This window comes from Aythya marila, assembly GCF_965140915.1.
Source record: "Aythya marila genome assembly, chromosome: 3".
Lineage (NCBI taxonomy): Eukaryota > Metazoa > Chordata > Aves > Anseriformes > Anatidae > Aythya > Aythya marila.
In genome coordinates this window covers 106507401-106518073 of record NC_139044.1, presented here as the reverse complement: position 1 = coordinate 106518073, position 10673 = coordinate 106507401, and the positions used below count along the sequence as shown (strand labels likewise).

The 10673-nt window shown below is 35.0% G+C and overlaps 1 protein-coding gene across 3 annotated transcripts in view; it reads left to right on the top strand.

Annotated features, from left to right (window-relative positions):
- NBAS (NBAS subunit of NRZ tethering complex) overlaps window positions 1-10673 on the top strand; it is a gene marked incomplete at its 5' end in the record, with an annotated part of 190930 nt that overhangs the window by 137448 nt on the left and 42809 nt on the right. For 2 of the 3 annotated variants that reach the window (XM_082757307.1, XM_082757308.1), the window contains one exon: window positions 670-865. In XM_082757307.1, coding sequence (XP_082613433.1) covers window positions 670-865 — 196 coding nt within the window. Of the gene's footprint in view, window positions 1-669; window positions 866-2733; window positions 3171-10673 lie in introns of those variants that run through there. The other variant, XM_082757309.1, reaches the window with a different exon arrangement.

Here is a 10673-nt window from a genome sequence, read left to right as displayed (position 1 = left end):
ATACTAATTTGTGTATATGGAAAGTAAAAAAGGGATATGTAAGAAAATAAAGAATACAGGAGAATTTGAGCATTGGATAAAAAAAAAAAAAGTCACACCTGAAAAGCAAGCAGTCAGGCTGGTTTTATGTAAGGTCAAATGGTGTGCAGGTATAGGCATTGATCAGGACCAGTCACAATAAAACAGCTTTTATTTTTAAATGTTGAAATTTGGCATTGTTGTTATAAAATTGGCAGTCAAGGTAGTGTAGGAGACAATACATTACTGTTTGGATAGATGGAGTTCTATGGTCTTTATGTGGTTACTTGATTTTTGTTTTTTTAAAGATTCCTCTACCACTTAATTTTAGGCACCTGGTTTACGAGGGCTCGTTTCTCTTCTGTCTCACGAAGGTGAGCTCTTTGAGAGATAGTGTCCTGCTTCTATGCAGGCATCTGTAGGGCATGATCATACTGCTCATGCTATTCTCTGTATTTCATATAGTGATTTTTGAGGGATCCTGCTTTTGCACAAGTTGAAAATTGTGTGTAACACAAGAATGGTATATGAGTCTTCTAATGAAATTGTTTGTGTATTGAATGTGGTTGTTAACAACTCTGAAAAGACAGGTAGGTAATATTTTGATTAGGATTATCAAAGTCTGTTTAACACAGTATTGTTTAATTACAGGGAGAAAGTAGTTTCTTCAGATGACCTCCTGGAGTGGTTGAGACCTTTCTGTGGTGATGACTCTTTACCTGTGAAACCTCGCATCAGAGTATTGCAAATACTGGAGCAAGCTTTCCATCTCAGTGATGAGGACAGCAAGCTGCTTGTGTACTTCAGGACACAAGCTGTTCTCAGAGCATGCTGGCTTGAAACAAAGGTATTAAAACTGACTGCTGTAAATAGTAGCATGAGACCGTTCTTATGCGGGGATTATCTGATGAAATGTGAGTTTGTAGTACGTGGTTGGGATGTCAGTATGAGAACTAATGCTACCTTCCTTTTGAATCACTAATAAATAGCGATTCTTTGAAAAACAGAGTAGTTAATAGACTCCTCAGCTTTTGTTTGGGATCAGGAGTACATAATACCAAGCTTGATCAAACACTAATGATTTTTCTCTCTGTTATGCATTAAATTTTTCAATTTTTAATATTATCGTAGAATCATAGAATCTTTTAGGTTGGAAAAGACCTCTAAGATCAAGTCTAACCATTAACCTAGCGCTGCGAAGTCTACCACTAAAACAATGTTCCTAAGCGCAACATTTGCATATTCTTTCTTATCAGACGATTTTGTCACTTTTATTTTCCTTTTTATCTATTTGTTGTGACGTTATAGTCAGAATTAGAGTGAGAATTACTGGCTCTTGTTACTTTTTTTCTGGGCTCTTAAGATACTATTCTATGAATGTGTAGTCAGAATATTAGGGACATGCTCAGCTGGAAAGAGTCGATCTTTAGGGAATGCGTTTGGTCATAGTTAGAGGCTGCTACTGTTTCTTTTAGGAGGTAGCATCTAAGGCAGTAGTTTCTTAAAAAGGCTCATACCTTAACCTGTCCAAGTGAGAATTTTAAGTCTTTTTCAGTGTGAAGTGGGGAAAAATAAGGTAAATCATTCTTGCAAAAAGTTGTTCTAATCTGTTATTTGTTCCTCACTCAGAGTGGCAGAGTGCTTCTAGTCCAAACTTTCTAGTCTAAGTCAGATTCATTTTCATCCTGAATTAAAGGGCTAGAAAATACCAAGCTCTGAGTTTCTAAAGCATATGTAAAACTTAATCTAAGACTAGTAAGGATCTTATAGTGAAGGTTTTCATGCATGAAACTGCTTGAGTTTATGAAGTAGAACATGGAAATATTAATGAATAACCAAAAAAAAAACAACACTTGTATGCGTGAATTTTTTTTAGCTGCTACATTTCACAACTCCTTTTGGTGAAATTATTAATATGAAAGCATGTATTACTACAGAGTTTCTACATTTAGTCTTCTAGGTACAATGAAAATATACAAAATGCTTATCAGGGAGAAATAATCTTGTCTTTGAAGCTTGTATCAATTGCTGCACATAGAATTATTAAAAATCAGTTAATTTACATCAATTTTCTGAATGATTTTTCTATGATTCTATCAACACCTTTCCCCTTCTGTCTCCAATGTTAAAACCTTGTGGAGCTAAAATATTTTTAATACTTCCAAAAAATCTTTGTACAAATGCATTTTGTGTTCATTTCAAACAAAAGCACTTTTTACGTGCTTTACTAAGACTATCCAAGGGAATAATCACCATAATAATCTCAAAGAAAATGCTTATCCCTTGCCTCATTTAGAAATTGCTTTTTCTCTTGGATTCACAATAATATCAGCACTTAACTCCGCAGTCACTCTTAGGATGTCTGTGATTGGTTTCTTCATCTTCAGTTTCTTTTGTTGTTAATATGCAGTGTCCTGTGTCAACATTTCTATTGCCTGCAACCCCCTTTCCTAGTCAAAAACCTTTCAAAATGTTCAACTAGAATATTTTTTTTTTTTTATTTTAAAAAAAAGGCAGATAATAGCCTTCAGCCATATCTGTAGAAGAAAAAAACACCTGTATTTGATGGCAACCTTGTGAGACTCATTACACTTGTTTGAGAATCATGAAAGATGTACAACGACTTTTTTTTTCCCATAATCTGATAAGTCAAAATTTGTATAAATTTATAACACAAAGATTACATCTATTTGTTTATGTTTCGTGATGTTTTAGGAATTACTCAAATTCATTGCACATGCTGCTGGTTGACATGGAGCTCACTGCCCTCCAGGACCCCCAAGGCCCTCTCAGTAGAGCTGCTTCCAGGCTTGTGCTGCATGGGATAGTGTTGTCCCAAGTGCAAGACTTCACATGTATCTTTGCAAAATAGTACAACTCTTGTGGACCCAATTTTCCAGCCTGATTAGGTCTCTCCATATTATATGTCAGTAATTTCTGGTTTTTGAAGTGATGGATTTTCAGAGTACTCCTAATTTTGAGCAGAAAAACACACCTGGTTTTGGTGAAGGAAGCAGTGCACTGATAATAAGCAGCACCCTGTTAGATCACAACAAAGAACAGTTGATCACTTCAACTTCTTTTCCTGATAAGTAAGCAAGTATTGCAAGAAGCCACGTAGTAAAAACTGTAACTATTGTGCTAGGTAAGTGTCCTGGTTTCAGTTAGCACAGAATTAATTTTCTTCCTAGTAGCTGGTGGAATGCTGTGTTTTGGCTTAGAATGAGAAGAGTGCTGATAACACCCCGATGCTTTAATTGTTGCAGAGCAGTGCTTATACTAAGCCAAGGACATCTCAGCCTTTGCTCTGTCCTGCCAACAGGCAGGCTGGGGGTGCAGTAAGAGCTGGGAGGGGACAGACCCAGGACAGGTGACCCAAACTAGCCAAAGGGGTATTCCATACCATCTGACGTCATGCTAAACAATATATAGGGGTGGCTAGCCGGGGGGAGGGGGCCGGACTGCTCGGGGTTAGGCTGGGCATCGGTCAGCGGGTGGTGAGCAATTGCATTGTGCATCACTTGTTTGTACATACTATTATTACTTTCGTATTATCACCATTGTATCATCATTATTATTATTGTTATTATTATTTTTGTTATTTTTTTTTCCTGTCTTATTAAACTGTCTTTATCTCAACTCACGGGCTTCACTTTCCATTTCTCTCCCCCGTCCCAGAGAGGGAGGGGGGAGGGTGAGCGAACGGCTGCGTGGTGTTTAGCTGCCGGTCGGGTTAAACCACGACAGTAAGCTCAAACTTTTCAGAGCTAATTAAATAAAAATGTGCCATACAATGCTGTAACATAAAATTTTCTGTATAAAGTATTTAGCTAAGTTCAAAAATAGTTCTTATAGTGAAAGTTACGCTTATACATACTTGTATAAAATAATTGTTTTTTCACCCCAGTTCCTGCTACGGAGTGCAATCATAAGAGTCCTGTTGGAACACACTTAAAAACAATTCTAATTTTCTTGTCAGTTCAAGCTAAATGTGATGGATGGGAACCCTTTGTTTTGAGTGAATATCTTGTGCTAGATAACTAATGAGTGGTTTAGACAGAACAGTCATATTAGTTTCTCTGTTAGGTACCAGTAATTGAAGTTCAGAGCTCTTCACTAATATCCAAGAAGGAAAGTGATTAACTAAACTATTTTTTTTATCTTCTAGTCAGCTGATGTCAAACACTAGTCTAGAAGATAGTGCTAGAAAGGGGAAACGATGACCTTATTTGATTGAATTTGTTCATTTTGTGAATTAACAAATGGGAGACAATAATAAGACAGCACATTGCAGACTGTTTTCTCTGTATTTTTGCTAGATGTATTTCATAATCCTTGATACATTACAAAAACAATAACACTGCATAATTCAGTAGTTGAGTGACTGCTGAAAAGTGAAGAGAGATTTGAATCCCAGCTTTTGGGAGAGCATTAATAAAGTTTCTCATACACAGGTGAGTGCTTCAAGTGTGAGGATGTAAAAGCACCATTGTGAAGGGGAAGTTAAAGCACAGTCTGAAAGTTCTATCAAATTGCTAGGTAAATGCAATTTGACCCATGGTAAACCAGGGTCAAAAGTAGACATAAGGAATTACATCTTTCAGAAGTGTGCTCAGACATGTTGAGATATCTGTCTGTTTCTGTAGGTATCTGGTTTTCTAACTCAACCACACCTTTGTTAAATTGGTCATCCTTTCTCATCCCACAAAGTAGTAAAACCCTTGATCACATTATGGAAAAAAAATATGGCCAAGGGACAACTGAATGCTGTTTTTAACTGGAGGATTGTGTTTAAAAGATTTATTAATGAAGTTTAAATTGTAAATGTTTCAAAAATGTGTTCATGATCTTGCTTCCAGACTATTCTATCTGTACTTGCTTGGCATTTTTGGCATGCTTCTAGAAGATCCCTCTTTTCCTCTACCATTTCTTCATACAGAAAGGGACACTAAATGTTGTGAAGGTTGTATGTGAATTCCTATTGAGTAAAGATAAATTTAATGATATTGCGGTGTTCAATTACCAGAAAATGTGTGAAAGCCACCCTCAGAGCGTCTACTAATCCTCTTAGTCAGGCTTTGCATACATCAAAGGGAGACTTAATATTTAATTATGCTGTAGGTGCTGTAAGTAGTGGTCCAACAAATCAATGTGCTGCTGGGAAACAGGCCAGCTCTTACAAAATTAAAAATGTACTTTATGGAAGCAGCTACCTATCAAACGGTCAGAAATACAGCAATTTCCAGTTCTCTAATGATAAGTTAACAAAATTAAAAATTCAGAGGTCCTCGTTTTTCAAAGGCTTGAGAGTCTTTAATTCACATTCCAGTAGCATCCCATCCTACTGGGAGGAGGAGGCATGTGTTGTTTTAATACCCTTGATGAATTTTATCTGAGTTCTTCAGGTTCTGTAATTTTCTAGTTAACTGGTGCATGAAAAATATGGGTCAAAATACCGACTCTTTTGTACATTAAAAAAAGTCTTGGGTGGGAGGTGAGAAAAATGTGGTTTAGAATGTTCATATCAAAGTTTGATTTTTATCTATCTAAGATGAGAAATACATTTGTTTTCATATCACGTGTAAAAATCTCGTCTGTAATGACTTGCATCAGTGTCTAACATGCAAAATAACACCAAGCAGGTTACGTGTGTACAGTCATTCAATACAGTGACCAGTTACAGTACAAGAGAGGGTTTTTTCCCAGGAAGTTGCAGTGGTTCTGTAAAGGTTCTGTAGGTAAACTAAGGGTTAGTTTAAGACAAGAAGTTAGCAATTGTGAAGCTTATATAAGACAGGTCTTTAAAGGATTGTTTAATTATTATGCAAATTGAAAATGTAATTACTATTTGCATACTACTTAAATGCAAATAGCTTTGTCATTTAGAGAAGGTAATCTCATTTAGCCTTTCCCCTCATATTGTTACATTTTTTGTGATCTGGAGGGTATAGAGATCTGCTTTTAAAAAGATTTTTTTAAAATTCTAAGGGATGTCTAATACAAATTTGAGATTGTAACTTTAGGACCTTACTTATTTTATCTGTTACTTTTAAAATTTAACTTTGAAAAATAGTAAATTAATGTGTGTTTGGTATGTGCAGCCCCTCTCCCCACACACATTTGCTGTTCCTGCATATAGGCCTTCATGTATGTTGCATGCACACTGTATGTGTCTCAGCCATCTTTGTAATACCTACGTTAACGTAATGACTTTCTTAGCTAAGTCTCCATTGGCTTTTTTGTCTCTCTTCCCCAGTGTATGACAAATATGTATCTGTTTACGTATTTTTTCCATGACTTCATAAAGAAAGGTTTTAATGCAAATAATTGTGTCACATGACTTCCAACTTTTATCTAGTGCCTGTACTTGTGTCAGCTAGATTGGAGCACAAGTATATGGAAAGCAAAGAGGCAAGAGTTCCCAAGGCATTTTGCTGGAGGCATTTATCAGCTTTCTGATTGCAATGACCTGCATTTAGCTTGATCTGGCAAAATACAGGTGAAGGAACAGTATCTGTTTAATCCTCAGCCATTTTTTGTTGTGGAACATGCTTACTTAGAAGAAGGATTTATGCTCCTATCAACTTTGAGTAAATTTATTAAGATGATGTTTATAAATTCTAGAGACATTGTTTCTCTACTGGTAATGCATAAAAATTAGGTTTAAGAAATTAAATGTAAGTTTTAATTAATATTTTAAAACACTAATTTCCATTTCTTGAAGATGCAATTTATCCATATGAAAACATGTAAATTGTATTTTTTTTCTGGAAACATAAACTGCTGTAGTGTGTATGATTGATTAAATACTTTAGGATGCAAATGAAAAATTTTCCATTAACTGCACAAGTAAAATGGATAAGACAAAGTGAAGAGAGAAGCAGTATAGCTTGAGTGAACATGATGGTTTCCAATGCAAGCCTTAGGTAGAACGATAATCCATGGCTACTGCGGTTGTTTTAGAGGAAGATAAATGTGATCTGGAGTGAATTCATGTGGAATAATTCACTTTCTGTAATAGGTCTTTTGTAATGAATGTATAGATGGGGAATGGTTTAAACAGTTGCATATTGTGCTTTTATCACAGCTTTAGAAAAATTAATATCTCACTAGTGAGATATTCAGAGTTATTAAGTTGCAAAGAAATGTATGGGTAAATGATAACACAACCTTAGGTTATGACTTTCTAAATTTGTGGCATTGGTCATACAGCACTGAAGGCAAGTCATACTGGCACTGTAGAAGGATTTTTACCTCTTTGTGATTTTGTATATGTTGTTGTTCCATGTTTTATAGGACAGTAAAATTCAGAAAATCAGTCTCCTCTGTGTACCTTGCCACTTTTTTTTTCCTGTTGCTTACTCAATCCAAGTAAACAATTCCAGTCCTGTTATCTCACCCCATTTTTTTTCTGTCTGTTTTCTATTCTCACCTCCATCTGAGCCTACTGAGATACCCAGAATACCTTTGAAATGAGATAATTGGAGAAGGAATATGATGTCCTTGTGGAAATTAACAGTATGTGTATCCAAACACCTCGATTGCTCTTTTGACATTAGCTGTACGTTAACCACAGGTCTCTGAATTTCAGTCAGTGAAGCTCTTTTGACTTGACGAGACAGTTCCCTAAAAGCATCCATTAATTTGTGTAAGCAAAAAAGCAGTCAGAAAATCAGCAGAAATTCTACTCTTTACCATATCATTCTAAACTGTTTTTTTCCATCAAACGCTGATGCTATTTTAGAGTTCTGTAAACTCTGTATCATCCAAGGATCCCTTCTCAAGTATTCATTGAATAGTTGTTACTTCTTAGGCATTTCTAGTAGTTCATATTCATTGAAAGAGATTTTTTTTTCCATAAGAAAAGCAAGTGCTTCATATTCAACCTCTTTTACAGTGTATATAAACACTAGTCCTTGTAGCTTTTCAAAATGTAAATGTCTGATGTTTATGAGGGCTTTTTTTAAATAAATCCTAGTTTTGGGTAGGTATCACCCTAAAATTCCATGTGAATATGGCATTTAGATGTTCTTTTCCGTTACTTAGAATTATGAATCTAACTATGTTGTCATTATTATTACATAGAGACTCATCTGTGACTACCTGTTAACTGCTATGACTTTGACTACATCAAATTAAAAAGAAAAGCACCAATTGCTGTGCTTATGTAATGCCATTCTGTATGAGTGTTGCATTGTGTTGCTTACTTGTTTCTGATTCATTTTATGGCTGTAATAGACTTACTCATTTATTTAAATTTGTACAGCAACAATAATTTTGTGGTATCTATCCACTTGGCACTTTCAATGCTCCTGGTCCAGGTCATAAATATGGATAAATAGAGAAATCTTACATTAAAAAAAATAATTGTCTGTCATTTATTTTATTTTTATGTTTATTTATTTATTTATTTTAATAGATAGTGAAATATGACATTGAGTTGGAGTCAGTATCAACAACCTGTTGTTTCTAAAGGCAGGTGTTTCAGTTTAATGTGGGTTGTTCTTTATAAAAATACCTCTTTTAATTTATGTTACTCTATATGCAAAACAACATTTTGGAAGGATTCATTTTGACAAGTTTTCATTTAAATTAAAATGTTTTTTTTTTTTAATATCATTTTTCCTCTATTAGTAAGAATTGCAGACTTTGATCATCAAGACAGCAGTTACACATACAGTTGAATACTGGGAACTTGTGCTTACACTGCTCTCTTAATGGTCATGATAATCAGAAAAGGTAAACTGAAGAGCCACTTCCATAATGGGGAAAAATACTGATGCTAATTTAACAGCTTAAATTTAAAAGTAGCATTTAAGGATTGAAATCTTGTTATTTTCAGGCTAAATCTTCTATCACCTTTTCAGTTTTAAACGTATCTTTACCATACGTAGACTGCGAGGTTTGAAATAATGATTAATAGCTGGTGCATGCAAGTAAAATGGCTTACAAGTTTTTAAGATCCTTGTGTTGCATAGCTGTTATTTTTAGCCATAACTTACACAGATCCATTTTTTTCATATTAACTGACAATTAATGTATATTTTAAATTATATGTATGTTAATCTTCTCTTTAAATTCTAGCCAGCTAGCTATATACATCTTTTAAATGCATTTTTTTCTTTATTCACCCTTATCTATCTCAATATCTGTGTATGGTCTTCAGAGGTTTTCTCTGTGCAGATTACAACAGAGTCTCCTGTAGAATACAAATGAATGGATTTTATTTTCTGTGCAAGTTATGCATTTTTATGCATTAGGCAACGCACTTGTGTTTACTGACTCTATATGCATTTCTTAGAAGTTAGTGAGCTGCATGTCAAGCAGATAAGGAATTAAGCAATATATAAATCAGTTTGGAAGAAAAAGGTTCTTGGGTATTTCTATGAGAGAGGGAGCTCAACATGTGGCTAAGCCTTTGTTTAAGCCCTTACCTTTAGGCTTTTTGGTTGGCTTATTTTTAAACTTGAATCCCATAACTTGCTTATCCTGTTCAGTGACTTTAGTTTGAGAAGGATTTGGCCTGTGACATCGTGCACATCCCTTCAGTATCTGTGTGCAGCAGGCTTTCAGAGGTGCTCACCACTCGCAATCCTATTTTAATATGTGCAGTCTGTGGAGTCTAGCTTTGGGAGAAAGTACAAAATGTCTGACCTCAGAGTTTTCCCACCTCTGGGGTAGGAGACATGGTTTGTGAACACTTTGTCACACAAAACTCTTGACTTTGGTTTTAATTTCATATTAATTGCTCTAGGAAGATTAACATTTTGATGGCAGACACTTCTTTTCAGTCTTTCAGATAGTGGCTGTTTTTCCAAGGTCCTATGCTGTCATTATTCTTTTTGTGAGTTCAGGACATGAGTAATGCTGCACCAAGAGCTCTTGTCTATGTGCTGTCTTAAACTCAAATGAAGGGGAGATAGTGAATTACGCCTTTGCTTTGCATTGCTGGCTCAAGTTATATTCTCATTAGTAACGGTAATGAAAAGTACTTTGAATGGGGGAGTGTGAGGTGGTGGTATTTTTTTTTTTTTTTTTTTTTAAGTGGAGAACATGGACCATACTACATTAGAACACAGATTTACAGATTTTCCTTAGTAAATATGTTGTTCTCTGTTAAATGGGGTAACTCCATAGGCATATCTTCAAAAACGTTTCCTTCAAATAACAGAATTTTATCCACAACATTGTACAGGCTCTAAATGAGATCATGGTGTTTTTTTTTTGTTTGTTTGTTTGTTTGTTTGTTTGTTTGTTTTTTACAGTGTTTTTTTCATAAAATAGAACTAAATCCTGTCATTACCTGGGGGCATCTGTGAGCCTAGTAGAACAGATTTTTAAAAACTACCAATCTCTCAGCTGTGACTCATTACCTTATAATGTTTCCATTTATCAAAACCCAAAATGGGTTTGATGTAGGATTATCTACATACAAACTTGGCAGATAGAAAAATCGCATTTAAAATTGGCATGTTCCTCTACAATGAATGTTCCTCTTCTCATTTCTGAGAAGCTAAAGCTCATCTATGTAAAAGGATAGATGGACTTCTCAAATGACATACATATGAATATTTTTTGTATATATTTTTTTTCTTCTGCAGTGGTATGGATAAACCATCATTTTATAATCTAAACCACAGCTTTATGTGGGTATT